The sequence below is a fragment of the Lathamus discolor genome, chromosome 1 (assembly GCF_037157495.1).
Source record: "Lathamus discolor isolate bLatDis1 chromosome 1, bLatDis1.hap1, whole genome shotgun sequence".
NCBI lineage: Eukaryota > Metazoa > Chordata > Aves > Psittaciformes > Psittacidae > Lathamus > Lathamus discolor.
Window position 1 is genome coordinate 70,724,879 of NC_088884.1, and position 21,086 is coordinate 70,745,964.

At 43.3% G+C, this 21,086-nt stretch overlaps 2 protein-coding genes across 2 annotated transcripts in view; one reads left to right on the forward strand and one right to left on the reverse strand.

The window, feature by feature from the left end:
- On the reverse strand, positions 1–14,457 carry HMGXB4 (HMG-box containing 4). The gene is made up of 11 exons (XM_065679266.1): positions 14,254–14,457; positions 11,855–11,960; positions 11,128–11,243; positions 9,751–9,826; positions 8,040–9,208; positions 6,785–6,866; positions 6,216–6,280; positions 5,834–5,939; positions 5,516–5,685; positions 4,308–4,430; positions 1–2,357 (listed from the first exon to the last, which is right to left on the reverse strand). Exons 2-11 carry the CDS (start codon positions 11,883–11,885, stop codon positions 2,313–2,315), a joined length of 1,983 nt encoding a protein of 660 aa, XP_065535338.1. The 5' UTR covers positions 11,886–11,960; positions 14,254–14,457; the 3' UTR covers positions 1–2,312.
- Positions 11,884–21,086, forward strand: part of LOC136006107 (nascent polypeptide-associated complex subunit alpha, muscle-specific form-like) — a 27,672-nt gene continuing 18,469 nt past the window's right edge. The window contains exons 1-2 of the mRNA XM_065664132.1: positions 11,884–11,958; positions 13,840–14,583. Of these exons, the coding sequence (XP_065520204.1) occupies positions 11,884–11,958; positions 13,840–14,583 (819 nt within the window). The remainder of the gene's footprint in view (positions 11,959–13,839; positions 14,584–21,086) is intronic.

Consider the following 21,086-nt stretch of genomic DNA (forward strand, 5'->3'; position numbering starts at 1 on the left):
TGTTACAAAAGAAAATTATATTGTAAGTACAGTACCAAAAAAACCCCAAACCAAAGTGTCTTTGTACAAGTGTAATCTGGATCAAACAGCAAGGAAATAACAAAAATATAAAAACTAAGTTTTGCCAAAGTTTCCCTCTAGTACCAAATACCACAAGATACAGATTATACAAAGTGTACAAATTTTGATAAAAATACAATACGCCAGGGTTGTGTGTATGTGTTTCATTCGTCAAAGAGGTTTGTTGTACAGATGACACAGCTAAAGCTGATCCCTTCTGTTCCTTATAGAACAGGTCTGCACCTTCACCACAATGCTCTGTTGTGAAGGGCTGGAAACAGCCAGTGATTTTGTGTTGCTCCCAACAGCAGATGCTTTAGGACAGGCCTGGATCCGCAGTAGGACTGGGACTGGCTCCTTCCTGGGCCCTTCCCAGTTCCAGGCTCACTGCAATTAGTCATACATTGTTAAAACATGTACGCTCTGGTGTGAAGTTTGAATTGAGAACGTGTACGGTGGTCTGAGAACCTTCTGCCTCCTCCACTGACTGAGAAAACCTAACACTGCACTGAGAAAAGCTCTGTAAGAGACAGACTACCTTGCACAGGCACAGCTGGGGAACACGTGGCAAAGAGGAATGGCAGGAAAAACCCTTCTGCACACCTGAGGATTTAATTTAAACATGATTTGGGGCTTAGCCACAATGAGGAACAGCTTACTTTTAACTGCCTTGAAAAACAGAAGCTAGACTTCAGGCTGAAAGTAAAAAAGTGTTCTTCTCATTTAGAAACTTCTATAAGGCTGAACGGCTACGGTTTCAGTTGTTCTACCTGCCTTCACAAGATAGCCTGTTTCTGTAAATGCTTTAAAACCTTCCTGGTGTTTCCCCTTACAATGACAATGCTTACTACTACACATATAGCTGATTCCTGCAGAAAGTGGGGTGAGGCAAACTTGATTTGTATTTTCCACACACTGTTGGTGGAGGGATGGATTTTGGCTTTTAAATTATGTGCATATATATATACACACATTATATAGAGAGAAATATACAGGATAAATTAAAATCTGTTACAGATATTGGTAAAAGTTAAATACATATGATGTGAACACCACATACATGTACACACAAACACACAAAAGCCTACATGAGAATCAAATGCTCTCCTGCAGGTCCTCTTCCAGAGGAGCAGAAAACCAAACACCAAGTATGTGGCTGGAAGGAAGGGGAGTTGGTCCATTCAACCCACATGTGCCTTACTCAGCCATAACTGCTTCAAACTGGTCACTACTCGCTGCCTCACAGCACCACCATGGCTCTGTCAATACTGCTGGTGAAAGGGCCGAGCGATCTTGGAAACCAAAGTTGTCTGTTCACAAAAGAGGTGCAAGATGGGCAGAAGCAATCCAAGTTTTTCCCATCTGCTTCCACGCTCTTCTCCATCAAAGCAGGCTGACCATGTCCTGGAAAAATCAGCAGGAGGTTCATTCTTCCAGGCCAATGCAGTTGGTTGGTATACCGTGCTAATGACAATTTGGATGCAAGTCCACAAGAAGAGATTGAATTTTTTGTCATTTTCCACTGTACTTCAAATGCCAGCTGACGCTGACAACTTTCAGTTACTGCTGACTGAAGAGGGGGTTAGAAGTGATAAAGAAGCAAAGACCTCTGTATCTCTGATCAGCTATCCAGCTTTCCCCTCAAGTGGCAGATTTTAAACTGAAAAACATTTAGAAATAGGGCTGGTGAAGAGTTCAGTTCTATTCCTTGGTCCAAAATATATTACCATCTCTACCTGCCCAAAGAATAGCACAATACTTTAAGGTGGAAGGGCTATCAGGAGGTCATCTAGTCCATCCCCCTGCATCGAAAAAGTCCAGCTACAGCAGGCTGCTCATTCAGTTTCTGAATATCATCAAAGATGGAGAGTCAACAACCAACCTGGGCCATCTGTTTCAATGGCCCCTTCTCATGGTGACCTTTTTCTTCAGACCAAGAAGTCCATTCTCTGTCTGCTTCCCCCATTAAACAGTCTGAATTTAAGGCGAGTATCTCAAAAGCTTTCTGAATTCTTTGTACAAAATACTTGGAGATTGAAGGACATTTCACCCACCAACACAAAAGGATTTTCTCAGCTTAACTTCACAACTTTTCATAAAACAGAAATCAAATAGTTACAATCCTATGTATATACTATACAGATACAAAACTTTAAAATCCTACACACGGAGCCCTTCAGGAGTGCCGGTGTAGTGCATATGTACACAAGTCAGTTATGTAGAGGTTGAGTACATCCCAGGATCCTTTCCCATCAAAGTCCAGGCATGATGTAGGCGATGTTGTCTAGTGTGTTTGACTGGGAAAAGAAGGTCAGTGTATTTTAGTGTCAGGTAATGACTCAAAATCCTTACAAAATGACACAGACAAGGGTATTAAGCATGTTCACTTGCCTTACAAGTTATCATATGATGAGAAAACCCTATTTGTCTGGTCATCACTTCCACTGCTAGGCTTACGTTCACTTTTTGCAAATGTAAGTTAACTAAACATAAAGGCAGCCTCAGTATTTGCAAGCACTTGGAAACAATGAAAATGCTTGAGGCTTTCCCTGAGTGACTTCTTCCTTACAAACCCTGTACTCTGTCTCTGAATCTGAAACAAACCACATCGACCTTTTATCACATCAACCACAGGGAAGATCAGTGATAAGGATATAAGCAAAGTGAGAAAAGTTTAGCACATAAAAAACCCCAACATTACTTTACACTCACAAATTCTGTATGAAATTCTGTAGCATAAAAAAGAAAACCCTTAAACACACCCACTAATAGGGTGTCAGACATGAAAAAGAAGTGCCCTCCAGTTTTTCTTGCAAAACATGATAGAATTCTGAGAAGAATAGTCCTGCCTATGCACATCAGAAAACAAGACCCAACAGTATATTATCTCTATGTCCTTCAAATGCAGTATTGCAGTTAGCTCAAGCCTGTGGCTGGATGGCTGAAAAAGGCCTTAGAAATACCAACTTTTAATTGCCGAAGACAAGAGGAGCTAGAGCTGAACCAGTTGTGACTTTGGAATTCAACAATGCCACCTACTGACCGAAAAGATAAATAACATTCTGCATGCAACAGGACCACTGGCAATTTTACCCGGCTTAAAACACCGTTGTCAGTATGTATCTCATGGCGAAAATCAGAATACTTCCATTTATTATCAAGCCTGAATGCCAGTTTTCAGAAGTGAAGGGTGAGTGCCTTAATCCACCTAAAGCGCCATTGCTCCTTGTAACAATAAGATGATCAAATTTCCAATACAGGCACCATTAGTCATGTGGTGTCTGCTCTGAATGCATTTGGTAAGCAAGAAGGGAAAAAAGCATAGGATGTTTTTCCATGGTTTAGGATGGGAACACCCCACTGACTCAGCTTTTGTGCACACAGCCAGTTTGTGGGAGCTCACAGCCTATCAACTCTTTTGCTGTTGCTAATAGTCATTCTCAAATGAATCAATGTTTTGGCTGCTCCGTTATAATATGCCAATTTATATCCCATTTTTTGTTGTTCTCTGCAAGATTTGTTTTTAACCTCTTAACTTTTTCAGACTACGTATTTATTTTTCATTTCTGCTCCTTTCCTTCACTGCTTTATTGCTGTCTCGGAGGTATGACTCCTAATTCCTTTTACGCTGCTGCCATCTTCATCTATGTCCACATCATGCTACATAGATGCCACAAGCTGTTGCTAAACCAAGGCTCAATGTTATATGTAGTTTAAAGTGGGAAAGAACCTCTAGTTATGCAGTTCCTTAAAAGAGAGGCTGCTTTTTTTCCTTGGAGAACGTTACAGCCACATGTAAAAGGCCCTACTCAATCACACTAGGAATCCTGAGATCACAAGTTATTTCTTGTGCTACTAAAGGAAAAACAGATAGTGTCATACAAAGCAACTAGAAGGTGAGTTTTACTTTTAGGAAAAATAAGAGCTTTCATAAATAGTTATATTTGTACAGATGCTTTTATTTGATTCGGATGGCTTGGTTCAGTCACTAAAAAATGACCTACACACATTGCAATCAATGCTACAAATACTAGGCCAGCTGCCACTGGGAGAAAAAAAGTTGCACAGTATCATGTAACAGTAACCCCTGAGAAAATTTAAAGAAACATCCCTCTATAAAAGCGTACGACCAAGACAATTTCTTATTGCTCTGGAATCATAATCACATCATAAGACTGATGCATAAAAAGCTAGCTGGACTACTGAAATTACCAGTGCTAGAACGGAAATAACCACAAGGAACTCACCAAAATATGCTTAGGGCAGCCATTCAGCTCAGGTAGTTGTGTGGTCAGACACGTTAATGGGCCCAAAGCACAGATGATTGAATCTAGAAGTACTGACAAACTTCCTGAAACAGCCACCATTCCCTATAATGAGAGAAGAGACAGACAACTAGTGGAAATTATGGTTCCTTCACAACTGTTATCACTTCTCATGCAGATACAGTATCTTCACTCCTGAGCAACTGGCCTAGGAAAAAGGCAACTGAAAGGGTCAGAAAGTTGTCAGTTGCATAAACCACTTTAATTCCAGATTTTTTTGTAATGTCATTTCTTTGCCATTTCATACCATCTATTTTGTTAACTACACAAGTCCTAAAGACAATGGTTGGTTTATTATTAAATCTAAAGAAATGCTAAGTCTTTAACAAATGCTTTAGTCATTGATACACTTTCAGGAAAGGGAATTTGCTTGTGTGCCTTTCTGTAAAGGGAGAGATTTTCCTTCAGTTGTTTCTTTGAAGAACGACCTTAATCATTCACACCAAAACCGAAATGCAAGAACATTTATTTCACTGCTGATAAAACAAGCAAGCATAGTGGCATGAGATGATCGTACTAGCCATGAGATTAAATTACATTATTTGAGCCAAATGTGTGTTCTCCTGCTGGACTGAGTACTGGAAATGCACGTCTGTGTGTGTGCATGCACTGAATCGCTATCATCTAACAGTAGGTAAACGTTAAATATGACAGCTTCTACATTACCAGGTAAGTTGAAACAATAGTAGCCCCTATCAAAGCACTGGCAATATGATACTGTCAGAAAACAATAGGACATGCAAAAACCATCTTGGTAAAGGCTGATAGTTTTCTAAGAAGCCTTGACACTGTAACAGAAACTGGACCAGAGACTGGCAAAGACAGCAAGGAAGTACCAGACCCAAGGTGAACATATAGTAAGAAAACACTGATGAGTATTCTGAATTGCCTTCAGAGACCTAGAGCTGCAAAGGACCTGTCTGTCTTTGATGCCTAAGAAACACGGTGCTTTGTTTCATGGAAATCAAAGAGCAATGCATCAGAGAAACAGGGCACGCCATCTCTAATTTCTCTTCCTAACACAGAAGCATTGGTTAAACTTGCAAGTAAAATAAAACAGTAATCCCCACCCCAATCCTGTGTGTAGATTATACACGATATCACTGTGACATTGCTGGTTACAGACTCACCTCTGTTTCCTGCAGTCTGTGCCCAATAAGGCTCAGAGATTCACCCAGCAACTGTAAGTGTGCAGCTACATCAATAGGTTCTGTCTCAGGGGCTTTGGCTGGTGAGGAAGGCACCACCACAGTGCTGGTGGGGGACTTCTTCTGAGGGGAAATCACTCCTGTTGGAGAAGCTGGATACAGACAAATTCAAATTCTGTATTTTCTTCTTTAATTCTTTTACTTACAAGCCTATTTACTTAGTAAAGTTCAAATCTCACAGGCAACATTATCTTCCATGCCCAAGAAAAAAGACCAGAGCAAATGAAGTGCAACAATTACCTTTTATTTTTGGTGCACCATCTGAAGATGATGCCTTTCTCTTCACAGTAGTAGCCTCTGCTTTATTCTGCTTGTGTTGGAGATACTGAGCTTTCTGTTTCCAGATCTGCAGTTACCATGGTACAAAAGACATATTCATAACATTAGGCAATTCTGCTACCTGATGCCAAGACCTGGAGGCAGAATGACGTTAAGTAGCTAACTGGTGAAGTAATATCATGAGAAGAAAATGGATGACTTTATGATCACAAAGACAGTATTTCCATACTTTGGGGACATAGATAGTATTTTTCTAGGTATGGTGGCAATGCTGCCAGCATGCTTGGACCTCAGCACCTAGTTTACAGAAATTGGTTTACAAAAACATCTCACATACGCTCACCAATTTATCCTTCTCAGGTAGCTGCTTCCACACTTCTGCCAGTTTTTTACTTAACTCTCCAAAATCTGGTAGAAGGAAAGAAGAAAACTGTTCAAAACAAATGTTTAAATCAACTTAAATAATAGTATCATGAAGAGAACATAGGAAATTTCCTGGCCCATGCATACACATTTAGGAAGCAACCCATTCCACATCTAGAACTCTCCACACTGACCAGAAAACGACTGCCAGTGTGGAATCCCAGTACTTTTTAAAATGAAAACAAGCTGATATTAGGAATATGAAGTCACACGTGTATATACAGAAAGGTGACACAATGAAAGTAACTCTCTAAGTAAAGAAAGAGCGAGCTAGCAATTTCTTCATCCAGATTCACAGCTTGGTTAAAATGCAACGAAATCAAGTAACGAAATCCACTCCTGTCCCCTTTGCCACCTCTTACTCAAAGAAAACTGGCTGATTCTTCACATGCTGCAAAATTAAAGAGGTCGGTATGAAACAGAGATGATATATTCTGCTAATTAATCCAACTGGTGTATGATCAAGAGAAGGCTGGATTATTGTCTTACCTATTCCAGGGTGCTCAGACACAATATTTGTACGATATTCCTTACAGAACACTTGATAGGCAGACATGTTTTTCTTCTTTGGCTAGTCAGAAGAAGAAAAAGAAACAAAGATTTTTAACTATCATGAGACCTACTTAAATTAATTCAGAATTTGGCATTTATTGAAGAATTAAGGAAAGACATGGTGCTTAGATCAGGAACCTAAAAAAGAAGTGTTTTACATGTTCTGGCTGAATGTGGTGTTTATGTAAGCACAGGAACCAGCCAGAACCAGTCTTAGCACAAGGCTTATCTGGCAACAATTCTGATCAATGTGTTTCATTCATAATTTTCAACAACCTGATATTCTAAATTCAGGATCAATACACATCTCTGTTAATGTACTGCAGTTCTAAAACTTAAAAATAATGAAAAAAAAAATCTGTCCCTCTATTCATAGTACCTATTACAGGTCTGTCAAAACAATTCAGTTGTCATCATGTTTTGTTCCATCCTTACAAAACACTTCAAATTGGCAGGAAAACAAACAATATAAGTATACTGACAGGAGAAGCATAAGCAGTTGCTGAGCTATGATCAGGGAAAACTTAACTGAATAGAATAATGGCTGAACAGCCTTAGGCCCATTTCCGGACACAAAGCAGCTCTTGTCTACCTGAATAAACTGCTTTTCCCCATATATATATTTACACAATTACAGTTTTATCACCTGTAATCTCATTCATATGCTAACTATAATTTCTCCTAGTCACATTTTGATACACTATGGAAAACTGAATTTATGGGAACAGAACAAAACTGGGAATGTGGCAGTCTGTAAGAATTAGAATTCCATTTGATGCAAGAGTGAATGGGTAAATGTCTTCACCTGCCAGGCTAGAGCTCAATTCCTTTTTATAGGAACTGTGATGATGGACCAGATCAGTAGTCAAAAATACTGCCTGGCAACAGGTAGAACCAGTTACCTTAGAAAATGGTGCAATTGTGCTTTGTGCATAACCTGTACCAAGCAAATGAAGTATAACTTCTTTAAAGAACCTCTATCACCTACAGACTGCCTGTGCCACAAAACCAGAATGTTTTACGTTCCTTTCACTACAAAGAGAAATCACAGTGGCTGGTACATTTTTCCCAACATGCTTCAGTGAAACCATAGAACCTAGTATTAGTTATCCTTCTATTTCAATTTAACATGCGTTTGTAATGGAGTGCCTAATTCACTATTACCCACCACCCAATTTCTATTTTTCCTTACTTTGTCTCTTTCTCTTTCTTTTTCCTTTTCTCTTTCTCTTTCTTTTTCTCTTTCTCTTTCCTTTTCTCTTTCTCTTTCTTTTTCTCTTTCTTTTTCTCTTTCTCTTTCCTTTTCTCTTTCTCTTTCTTTTTCTCTTTCTCTTTCTTTTTCTCTTTCTCTTTCCTTTTCTCTTTCTTTTTCTCTTTCCTTTTCTCTTTCTCTTTCTTTTTCTCTTTCTCTTTCCTTTTCTCTCTCCTTTTCCCATTTCTCAGCTTTGTCCTTCTCCTTGTCTTCTTTTTTCCTTCTCTTCTCACTTTGACCATCTGAGTGGAAAACAGCAGGAGGAGGTGGAGGAAGAACATAGTGGGTACTGGGAGGAGGTGGTGGTGACACTGTTACTTCAGAACTGTGCCCAGAACTCTTTTTAGACTTAGAGTGCTTCTTCTCTCTGTGTTTCTCCTTGTCTTTTTTTTTTTTACTTTTTTTTGACTTCTTTTTCTTCTTGATTTCCCGGTAGGAGTCATCTATCACAAGCTCCCCAGCCTCCAACTCCCCACCAGAAGAGGAGCCAGATTCTGGTGGAGCCTCTACACCTGAAACCTCATACTCGCTCCCATGGCCCTCTGAATAAACAGAGGTGTCAGCACCAAAACTCTCAGAAGGTGGATGTGAGTCTGGAGGTGACTTGTGCTTCTTCCGGGATGACTTCAGAAAGCTCTGCAGTTCATGACCTAGCAGGAACGAGCCTTGCTCATCTCGAGCTGATTTCTTTGAAGATTTCTTTGAAGCTGCTGGTGCTGAAGAGTAAGAAAAAGAATCGTCATCTGCTGCACTACTTTTCTCTTTTGGTGAAAGGATGAGCTTCATCTTCAAGCCATCAGGTTCACGAAGAGTAAGTGTCTCTGTGTTCACATAAAGAGGTTTCATTTTTTTAGATTTGTGGAAGCTACCATCATCCACTGAGTGCTCCCCACTGCTCCCACTCAGCTTCTTCTTGGGATGCTCCTTTTTGCTTTCAGAATGGCCAGAGGAAGAATAAGATGATTTTTCAGAGGTCTTCTTTGAAGACTTTGAGCTTGTGGCCAAAGGTGAGGTGACAGCCTTGAGTAAATCCACGGTTGTATCAGCTGAGGATGGGCTAGAAACTGCTTTTTTCTTCTTCTTTGATGGTAGGTCCAGAGGTGTAACACCTGAAAAAATGTCAAGAGAAATGTACATAAAGATGATTCCCTTAAAGACAGTATTACACTAGCGTGAAGAACTGAAGCAGGAATAAGCAAGACATAATTGTAGTTGACAGATTTACACCCTGTCTTAAAAGGAAGATCTCTGAAGCTTATAACGAGCTGTATTTTATATATTCAGCAAAAGTAATACTATCTGCAAGTAAAATTAAATTTTGTATTGCAATAGGGGAAAAAAAAAAAAAAAGCAAATGTCAAAAGGGAAGGAATAGGTTAGAAAACTGTAATTTTTCAATTAAAAGGGGGTGGAAGATCTCCACTCCTAACAGTGGAAAAGCGTTAAGCTAGACTCTGAAAATTTCACTGCCCAGTCTTCTGCTGTCTGACACTGATCAGCATCAGGTTTCTGATTACTTCCCCTAAGAGAGGTTGATGTACCCTCCCCCCACAAATTGCTAACCACAAAGTTTGATGACATTGGTTTAACAGCATCCTTTCCTCAAAATCATGATCTGTTAGCCCATTCTCCTGCTTGATTACTATCTTACCTCTGTAGCAGAACTCATCAGATGAGTGCTTTTTCTTCTTTTTGTGAGGTTCTGTCCCTGGAGAACGCTCACTGTCCTAGGATAAGAAGAATAAAGTTGCTGACAAACAAGAGGGAAATAATAAGAGATTCACATGGACTACTGAGACAGATAATAACTTGTAGGAGATATCAAGAGTTATTTGTACTATGGTAATATCAAGGAACCCTAGGTACAAACCAGGATTATTATTCTAGGTGCTAAAACAAGCACTAAGAGCCCTCATTATAGGTTTAAGGTTAAGAGACAAAAACCACGGTCATAAAAAATTGTATTAGTCAGGATTCATTTCAGCACATCAGCCACCTAACCAGCATCAAGCTTTCTGTAGGCATTGCAGCACAACGGGGCTATAAGGAAATGGAAAGAAAGATCTCTATATGGAGCTCTCACCAAGTGCAAGGAGCAATACACCAGAAAACTTGAAAAAGCACATTTGTAAGTGTTAAGAAACGGACAATAAAAGCCTGCACTTGGAGTTAAGCTGGGAAGTTGACAAACTACAGATATTGACCTCTTAACAAAGCTAAGAAATAACTAAGCACGCACAGGCTGTCAAACCCTGAAAATGAAGGTGAGCAGTTCATGTTTAATGTGCTGAAAAAGACAGAATAAGTGAAAGGAGGAAAGTGAAAATTAAAATGATGGGCCAAAAACCTGTCCTTAATATGCCAGGTCACCCAATTATTATTTGCCTCTTGACCAATTTAAGGTCTGAAAATGAAGCCCCTCTGCAGAATTCCATCTAGAACTTCTTTTCCAGATGAAAAGAAAAATAATACAAAAACTACCAGGTAGTCACCTTTGCATAACAGCAGAAATTTTAACTCAAAGAGGAAGGTTTTGAAGTAACTTAAGCCGTCACTGTGTGATTTCAGAGTTAAGGCCCCTAAAAAGTCAATAGGGCAAGTTCATACCTCTCAAGAGCTACCACTTCAGCCTGTCTGCAGAATCAGGAAGACAACAGAGCATCAGTTAACATTATATTCATCCTTTGCTATTTATACAATGATAAAGTCTAAAATCATGGGGTGTTTTTTACTGTGTAAAAGCTTATTCATGCTGTCTTACAACTTCATAGTTGTACCTCAAGGCTAGGACAGCATCCTACCATCCTATTTTCTGAGGCCTGAAAAATCAGAATCAGTTGTAATTTGGCTTGACTCCCTCCTTTTCCCCAGGAAAGTTACTGAACAACACAGGACATGATTAGCTGTTCTTGCTGTCTTCGACATGCATTTCTATGTGAAAAAGAACAAGAAACTCATCTGTCCCATTCCATCACTAGCTTTATATATATCCTTACACCTTCAACCTGTTCTGTGAGGGCTTCCTGACCTGAGTTGCTATGTCATCTTCCTCTTGCCGCAGATCCTTGTAAGAGCGCTTCTTCTCTCGCTGTATCCTGCCAGTTGCCAGCCCATCATCAACGCTTCGGTCGCTCTCTAGGAACTCTTGAGATTTACATGAAACGGGAAACAACAACAAAAAAAAAAAAAAAAAAAGGAAGAAATTAAATACCCCATTAAGAAATGACAGACATATGGACTATGCACAAAATAGGAGAACAGTGGACACTGCACAAAACCCAACAAGCACAGATGCCTAAAAGATTACAATCTGTACCCTCTGACCACAGCGATGGGGCTCAGTGAGTGCTTTAACACTGTAACAGTAGTCACTCAGTATTTCACTTCTAACCCTTGTATATTTCCTCCTAAAGAGGACTGGACCTAGAAATGTTATCATGACTAAACATATCCTTATCCCTGGTCTCCCATTCCATTGACGTGGCAGGGAGAAGAATGGCTGCAGTGGCAGAATTCCCTGTAAACATCAAGGTGTTTGCATTAGGAAATACCACCTATTTCTTTCAAATTCTTATGCCAGTACTTTACACCCGGAAGTCCAGGGCTTGCGATCCTCCAACAATTTGGCTAGATTAAATTTAAGGGCTCCACAGCACACTAGGTTCCTTTCCCACTCTAACTGCATGGCCCGGCAAGGACTGCAGAAAGTACCCCCTTTTTTATCAACTCCCTCTGAGATGATAAAGCAGTCATACCTTCTTTCTTCTTGGAGTCATCATAAGCCATGGTCGTCCTGCAGGAGCTTGAGAATGTATTGTCACGTCTGGGCTCCTTCCCCCGTTCCCATGCACAGGAAAAGGTCTGAGAAACAGAGAATGAAAATAACCCTCCCATAAAGAATCATGATGTAAAATGGGAAACTTCCTCTGAACCAAGTGACAATTCTCCGGAAGGCACTGGGAAAAGAAAGGAGTCTACCTTCTGGTTGGCTGATGTTCACTCTTCAGGCTTGACAGAATATTTTTCTAAAATTAAATCAGAGGCTCTTCTTCTGCTATTTTAAAGATATAAAATACCACCTCTTCCTTGGAAAATCTTCAAATCACTGAAGTAGTTTATTTACAAAACCAGGAAGAGGGTGAGAAGACAGCTGAGTTTGATTTTCATGACACACAAAATTGAACCCAAACTTGTGTCAAACCGATTTTTTTGTCAGGAGCCACTGTAGCAAAGAGTGGGATGTTTAAAGTGAGATTTCAAACCCCTTAATCTCAGATGAAGTGAAGGGAAAGAAGAAAACAGTTTAGAAATCATTGTACTACAAAAGAATTGTTTCAAATCTAAGTGAAGAATTGCACGTTCTGTAGTGAAGGTGTGCATCTTTCTGCTGTGTTTCCCAACACTACCACTGCAGCCATTCTGAGTGCCAGCTTGGGAGAGGGAACAGAAGAAAGCACTCCTTTCACTTAGGCCTTCACAGCATTGCAATCCCAGGTTTCAGGCCTCCTAGAACTATGTAATTCTGTTCCATAGTTGCTAGCATACAGCAGGACAGTGTCCTTATGGCACAGCTGCACTCGGTCTCTCCCAGAGTAAACAGCCACAGCTCTTCAGTCAGTGACTGGCTTAACATGAAAAGATCAACCTGCTCAGAAGTGACTAAACCTTAATTGCACATAAGTAATTTTGTATATTTGTGTGCATGTGCACACACAAAATCACAGACTGGTTTGGGTTGGAAGGGACCTTAAGGTTCATCCAGTTCCAACCCTCTGCCATGGGCAGGGACACCTTCCACTTGGAGACCAGGTTGCTCCAAGCCCTGTCCAGCTTGGCCTTGAACACTTCTATGTGTAAGCATTCAGGCACAAAGACCTTGTGGCTTGTTCAATCTTGCCAGTTACATTTGAATACCTCTATAGCAGGAAACTCTTGTACATCCCTGTGCTTATAAATCTCTGTATGTATCCCGATTTTATAAATAACTGTCTCAGGCTGAGAATGTACAACATATTAATCCTGTAGTGGTTACTCAAGTGAAACAACAAAGTCCCAACTAAATCAAGCTTGCAGTTACATGGGAGGTACTTCTGTTTAAATTCATAGGAATACATGTCATTTCTTCAGGCGTTGGGAAACCATCTGCCACAAAGCATTTTAACAGTATTCTGACTATATATTATTGGTAGTTAGCACAACAATTTGTAGGCAGAAATTTATGTATATACATGAGAGCACTGCAATATGTATACACAACAGAGCACTGCACTTTGGAATAAAAAAGAGCATTTTGCCACTTGCAGGCTCACAATCTTGAGCCAGATCTTGTCAACATTTCACGATGTTGAGATGTGACAGGGACTTCAGTGGGAATACACCTGATACTAAAGCACTGTGTTCAACAGGATAAGGACTTCATCTAGATACGGCGCAGCAAAACAAAGATGAAGTCAGTCGTTCATGAATGGATGATATGGAGAAACTAAGATCGGTTTTTAGCTACTAACTTTTACTCTCTTTTTAAATCTTATCTGCTTGGTAAGTATAAAGGTTGGTAGATAACACCCAAAGGAGCTTATAACCTAAGCCTCTAACCCTGCAAAGACAAAACTTAACTAGCATCATCTATAAATCCTAATTAGGTTCCCCTGCTTCGATTTCTTCGGTTTCAGCAGAAATCACACAGGTTCAGTGCAGACATTCCCTCTCCACATCTCCCCCTGCTTCACGCTCCCGCTAGCGGGATGAAGGCCAAGCACTGCTATTCCTCAGCCCCCCCGAACCCACAAAGACTCCGGTCCCCGAAGGAGTCTGCACCCCCACTGGCGACCGGCAGCGGTGGGTGGAAACAGAGGGGCGGCGGTTCGAGCCGGGTTCCCTCGCCCTGTTTCCCGTCAGCTCTCCGGGGCCCTGGAGGAGCCGAGGGGGCAGGCAGATCCCGCCGGGAATTCCGAGCGCAGCCAAGAGGACAAACGCTAACACCCAGCCCCTCGCAGACCCGGGCACCGATCTACCCCGCACGCCACGGCACAGCCCCGCGCATGCGCGTCACCACGCTCAGGGTCCGGCCCAGCCACCGCCCGCGCCCCTCCCGCCGCCTCTGTTTAAAGCGGGCTCGGCCACCCCAGTGCCGCTCGCCCGCGTGTCGTCTCACCTGAGCCGGCTCGGGCCTCACTCCGGCTTGCGGCTCCGCCCCTGCAGCAGGCCCGAGCGGGTCCAGGCGGCGGGGCCGCCAGCGGCGACAGGGCCGGCCGGTGCCGAGCCGCGGCCGCAGGGCGGGGAGGCGACACAACCGCCTCACTTGGCACTGCCGCTTCCCGCCGCGCCGCCGCCGCCGCCTGCGGCCGCCATCTTGGGCAGGAAAACAAGGGACACCCACCCGGCACCGCGGCCAGGGGGAGCCAACCGAGCGCCGACAGCCTTCAACGTGGCACCCGCGGGGCGGGGGAGAAGACGGTGTAAGGGATTGCCGAGCGCATCGATGGTCAGTCCGGGCAGGGAGCGCAGGTCCGTGGGGTGTGAGTCGTACGGGCTGCCTTAAGGTCACCCAGTTCCAACCCCCTGCCATGGGCAGGAACGCCTCACACTAGACCAGGTTGCTCCGAGCCCCATCCAACCTGGCCTTGAGCACTGCCAGGGATGGTGCATTCGCAGGTTCCTTGGACAGCCTGTTCCAGTCCTCAGCACCCTCACAGTGGATGCAGCGCGCAGTGGAGAGTCAGGACAAGCCAGGGCTGAGGTAGATAAGCACGTCTGAAGAGCACATTTGAGGCTACTGCACGTGAAGGCATCATGTCACCCTCATGCCTATTCTGATCAACTGTCCAAAGGTAGCAGGCAAGAGAAAGGTAAAGTACCCCAAGCATCTTATGAAGTGCTCATTCATTACTGCAAATGACTTAGAAAGGGTGAAAAAGCTCAAGAAATGGCTTAGTCAGAAAAGGCAAGTCTTTATTTTTCTTTCCCACCAGGCTAGTCTTTCTTAACTCTTGACTGCTCAGGAAGTCCCTGTTCAACAAACCCAATTTAATTCTTGCCTTAAATGCCATCATCTCCACTGATGCAGGAGTTTTCTTTTCATTTAGATGCAGGCAGACACTCACTCGACTCTGTCAGAGACTGCTCACAGTCACATGCAGTGTGCAGACTACAATTCCCAGCCATGCCTGAGCCAAACCTGGCCCATCACAGACATGCTGGTTTCCCAGCACTTACAGATTTGCCTTCTGGTCCTGATGATGCTTTTGTGTCCTAAGAAGTACATAATAATGGCAATAATTACGTGCAGTACAGTAGGCCCTGGGGGAGTTAGAAGAGGATAGAAGCCTGTGCCTGTTATGCTGTATGAATATATAGTTTGATCCAAAGAGGGGTATATCCTCCCTGCACAGATCAGTATTTGTAAGTGCAACAGCTATTAACACATCAGAGTAAAATCCCACCAGCCTTTAGGTTGAGCCATTATCATGATTAGGAGAAGCCAGGTGCACCGTGAAGGAACAGGGATACAAATTGCTTTGAAAATTGAAAGCCTAAATTAGCCTGGTATTTGATGACGGCAAGCATTCAATAATGATAGCTAGTAAATGTGTAGAGATGGTGTGTTCAATATTCTGCACCCTGGAATAAGAAAGGATTCTAGCTGCTCTGCAGTTCGATGGTTTTAGTGCTGGATGGTTTGTAGGTATTAGACTGTGTCAGTGTGTGTGGAGGAGGGAGAATGAATTTGCAGGTGTATTTGCAAAAATGAGCATGACACTTGCGCATAAAGCCACAATCATTCAGACTTCCCCTGGTGGGATCTATTTGTGATCCTTTCCTCCCTATAATAATAATAATAATAATAATAATAATAATGGTAACTGTAATAGTAACACCATATAGCCTCTCCAACTGCATTTTTCATCAGTGCAGGAATGCTCGGAAAATCTAATTTCAATCATTTCTATTCTTCAGAACTAGTAAAGGGAACCAGCCAGCACAAACCACTGGCATTTACTGGATGCTTTCAAACAGCTTAGCCTTTCCATTTTCTAGAAAATCCAGGAATCCTTTTAGAGTGTACACCTGGATTACATAGGTCAGGTGGGGAAAATGTCAGGATGCTGATAGGAAATTTAAGAGAGTCAGAACCCCTTCATATCCATAACACCTGACAGAATTGTTTCCCCATAGTTTTAAAAATGAGAGGTCACAGTGAGGAAACAGGAAAAATCAATCATTCTCCATAGTTTTAAGACCTGAAGTGCAGCTTAAGTCAGTTGCAGAGTATTGTGAGGATATTGCATGTTCCTTTTGTTAAGAGCATCTTGCATTCTTTGCCTATATGCAGGGAGAGAAACTGTGGAAGGGTACATGATATGTTCCCTCAGGTGTCTTCTTGGCAGTGAGATACATATTGTATGAAATGCTCTTGCCAGTACAGAGCATTTTAGAATGTGTGTATACTTTTAATGCTTAATGCAAGATTGGTTGTGTACTGAGGACGTTCGCACTTTGGTGTCTGGTTTCTGGGACACCTCAGAGTGCTGCCCAAAGAGGCAGTACGCAGATGGAGTTTTACGTGGCTGAGAAAGGATGGATTGCCTTGGTGGTGGTACCATGCCAGTGAGCAGCTTGTGTGGGTAATGCCTAGCACCAGGTTTCTATCCTGGCACTTTAGGCTTAGGCTCTGGATGTTTGCACTTTGGGAGCTGGTTTAACAATAAGGCTCTGAGAGCCTGCCTTGAGCCGTGTGTCTGCTGGGGTCTGACGGGGTCCGTGTGAGCCCCCTGAAGCTGGACAGGGTACACGAGGAGGCTGGAGCCGCACAGCGGTTCCTGAGGTTCACTGGTGTTTATGTGACCTGGGGAGATGCGGGTGATGTGATGGGGGAGCGAGCAGGGAGCGCTCCGAGTCCTCCCCAGGGGATGGAACCGGCCCCGGTCCTTCCGCCCCGGGGACCTGCGGGCGGCTCGGGCAAGGGCGCAGCGCTCCGATCCTCCGGGCTTTATTCCCCGGGACTCGACGGCCTCGCCGCCGAGGTCTACGCCAGAACCGGCTGCCCCGGGAGCGACAACGCGACGAAGGAGCCGCATCCCGCCCCCTCGCCTGCTCCTTGTATGAATATTACCCGCCCTGCAGGCCCCGGCCCCTCCTATTATAGACGTCGCCTTGCCCTACCGGTCCTCTTATAGATGTAACCCCCCTCCCCGCTTCCTTCAGCAGCGCTCCATCCTTCAGGGCCACCCTGGGTCTCGCCGCCTGCACAAACCCCTGGCCCATGGCGTCTCTGTATTTCCGTCAGCCGCAGCCCCGAACCCCGTTCCCCGGGAGAGCCACAGCGGCTTCCCCACGCACAGTACGGCCCCGGGACCCATCACGCACACTCGCGTCGGCCGGAGCCCCACGGGGCCGGTTCTAGGCAATGACTCCTGTACGGAGCGCCCCTAGCAGCAAAGCCGGAGGCGATCCCATCCCCGGCACCGACAAACGCCCCGAGGCTCCCGGTTCCCGGCGGGGCTTTGTGTGGCCGGCGCTGATGCCGCTGCAGAACGGACCTGGCTGCGCGTGGACAGCCTAGAAACGCGATCCCTGCTCCATCCCCTGGGGAGGGCATCGTTCTACCGCTGGCTGCCACTGTACAGGGGAAAAAGACTTTGCATTCTTGCTGAGGTGAGGGAACAAACTGCACTAAACACTCATGTTCAAGTGGGCAGTGAACATGAGTCTGCTGGTCGCTTTTTGTCTGATGACAGCAGTGCTGTTGTTCAATTGCCATCACCAGCACGACCAGCAGATGTCTGCATTGGACAGAAATGAAGTGCAGCTTGAGATAAACCCTTTCCTAAATGAAAGCAGAGCAGAGTGGCAGGGAGGGAAGCTGAAGAGTATGGTGGGGAGGCTGTTGTCCCAGGGATGACTTGTAGAAGTTTCTTGGCAATCTCTAGATTCACAGTCCAGGACCAGGTTCATGTTACCTGAGCTGGATGCTGAAGTGAGGAGGGCTTGGAGAGTGAGAAGTGTTCTTCCTGTTTCATATGTCCCTGGTGTAGAACTTGGTAGGCTGTCCAGTTTGGTGTTTGCATTACGGGTTTATGGCAATTTAATTCCTAGGTGGCAAGGTGTCCTGAGTTTGATACTGGAGGACAAAGGGGAGTGACGGATTAGACATTTGCCTTTGGATGTTTGGTCATGATTAGCAATTAGTAGCTGGACCAGAACAAAAGCAAAGAAAACAAAAGGCAACTTACTTCCAGGTAGTGATTGGAACAATTGCCTTAAGTTAGGTTAGTTTGTGTATGTGAGAAATTTGGTTTAGATTGGAGAGAGATTGTTAAGGAACAAAGAATGGAGTAAGTCTGCTCCATGACTTTGTAATGCCTCTGGGAGAAGAATCAGTGCTGGTCATATTAAGCAACCAGCTTGTAACCCAGTAATATTTACTTGTTGGACACTGGGCTCTGAGAGCATAAGGGCTATAGGGATATTTTTAGGAGTGATTTTCTAGTGTTAACTATGGACTTGTGCTTTATCAGATCTACCTAGATCAATGGCTTTATCCCTGACTGGGTCTATAGGTATGTGAAGGTGTTGGATATACAGCAGCATTGGTGATGCATTGGAGGGACTGACACTCCAAATGTGTTGAGAAGATTTACAGCTTATTTTTCTCTTAATTTTTAATTTTCCTAGTGAAGCTTTTTTTCCCCGAGAGGGTCACAATCACAGGGAAGTGGCAAGAGCCTGAACAGCCAACTATGGGATGTCTCATGTGCTCAATTGTAGGTGTAAGCAAGAGCTGCAAAAGCAAAAAATAAATCTTGTAAAGGTCCGAAAATAAACCTATTGTATAAAGCCAAGAGGAGAAGCAATAATAAAGTTGTGCAGTAAGGACTGTGTAGCATGAAAGGGGATATTTATAAAACTACATAAATATTTTGCCCAAATTTGCTGTGTTGCAGTGGTGTTGGCAGTTGGGTTTGGTCTAGGTCTGTCAGTATTTGCCAAGAAACCCCCCACCAAGTCCCCAAAATGTAAATGGATGTCTCAAACCCTTCAACAGCAAACCAAGTCACTAATTCCTTTTAAAAAAGAGGAAATCATTAGTATTTTTTTATGATACATAGTCCATTTCCTCTGTCTTTATCAACAAGAAAGTGTTTTAATGCAGAACAGTTGAGTCAACTTATAATGGGAGCTATTAAGAAGAAGAGTCTGTGGTAGAATAACTCCTGTCTGGCTTTATTCTGGTTTAGCAGGTTGATATTCTGCCCTTTACTTTCAAAATCTTGCTGCTGTCTTTACTGTGGTCTTCAATGAATAGTCCTGCTTCAGCTATGGTCAGAGAGAGATAAGTGATATTACTTTCAATATCTTGAATCTTTCCAAACAAAAATGGGCCATTGTCTTGCTTCTCCCAGTAATCTCTCAAGGCCTGTGTGAGTAGCTCATCGCTGGCTTGGTTCTCTGAATAATAACAGTGTTTGAGAGACCCAAGTATTGATAACAACTCTATTGTCACTTGATTGCATAGATTCAGTCCTACTTGGGAGGAAAGAAAGGAACAGAAGCTGACTGAGGAAGGAAGAAAATAAATACCCTGAAACAGCGAGAGGAGATGTGCAGCCAGACACAAGATTGCAGATCTCACTCATATCAACATCACCCTCTGCCTCCCACCAGTCTCTTGGTGCTGCTATTCTGCTTGTGATTTTGCCACCTGCTTCCTTTCAGCAGGAAAACCAATTTCCTCTCCCTGTCTTCTGGAGGTTGTGAAGGGAAGGAAGGAGTTCTCACTAGTTTGGCTGCTTCTCCGCTTCCCCTGATTTTGTGACCATCGTGCTCCCACACCAAAGTGTTTGGAAATTACTCGGGGAGCTTTAGCCATGTCTAGTTTCATGGCATCAGTCCAGTAGTTAATTCAGTCCAGTCAGCAGGGCTCTGAAGCACCTACGGGTTTGTTAATGCTTCTGAAATTGTGAAGTCTGAAGAAGAAACCTGGGGAAATGTCCTGTGGATTCTTTGGACAAAGCTTCTTTCTTCCTTTTCTCCTGCTTGACTCCAAGATGAGCATTTGTTTGCAGGTTCCAGTGCAATTTCTGCTCTACTTGCGCTTAGAAAAATAGCAATAGGACACTGTGTGGAAAAGATGGCTCATTTAGTGCCTGTCTCTGGTGCACTCCCAGGCACAGGAACAGCTCCAAGGCTTGCAGGGCTATATAACTTGAGAATTTATTGTCAAAGATTTAAGGAATTAAATCTACATCTGGGGCAACAAGAAAATCCTCATTTCTCCAACTGTCCTGGCTCTCTTATATGCAACATGGTGTCACTAGTAGAGAACTACTGTTATTCTCATGTTCACAATGCGTATTTTTTTCTATTTTCAGGCAAGCCACTAATTGCCTTGTTATTCGTTGTGCAGTCTTTTGTGTTGTACGGTTTACTGTCAAGAGTCTTTTGTTAATACATTCTTGTTTTGTTTTCAGGCTGCCTTTGTCATATCCCTCAGGTGGCAGGCTAAGAAATCTGTTTCTGACCAAAACCTCTCCCAATATCTGCTACTTTGTGGTTTGTTGCACTTGTTCGTTGAAGTAGCATCAAAATAAGGGAGGGGATGGGATGAGATCTGGTGCTGTGCATGGCTAATGGCTGTGGTCAGAGTGCAGATAGGGAGGCCTAAAGAGCAGTCATTTCTTAACACATCAATTATGGCAGTAGAAAGGAGAGACAGTAATGCCAGATTCATTGCAAGCTTTACTGAAGGCAAGGGGGTTAGTGTTGAAATAGAGTAAGGAAAGAGAAGGTGAGCTGATGGAGTAAGTATCAGAACAAGTGGCTGATTACTGATGGGGATGGGGATTTGGGAATGCCAGTCTCTCTTCTTTGCTGCACTTGGGAAGCTTCGGGACTCTGAAGAATTTGTTCTCAGCAATGGTTCTCATTAATGATAGGAAAGAATAGTCATCTTGGGGTTTGGTGTATTTGTGCTCCCCATAGGCTGCT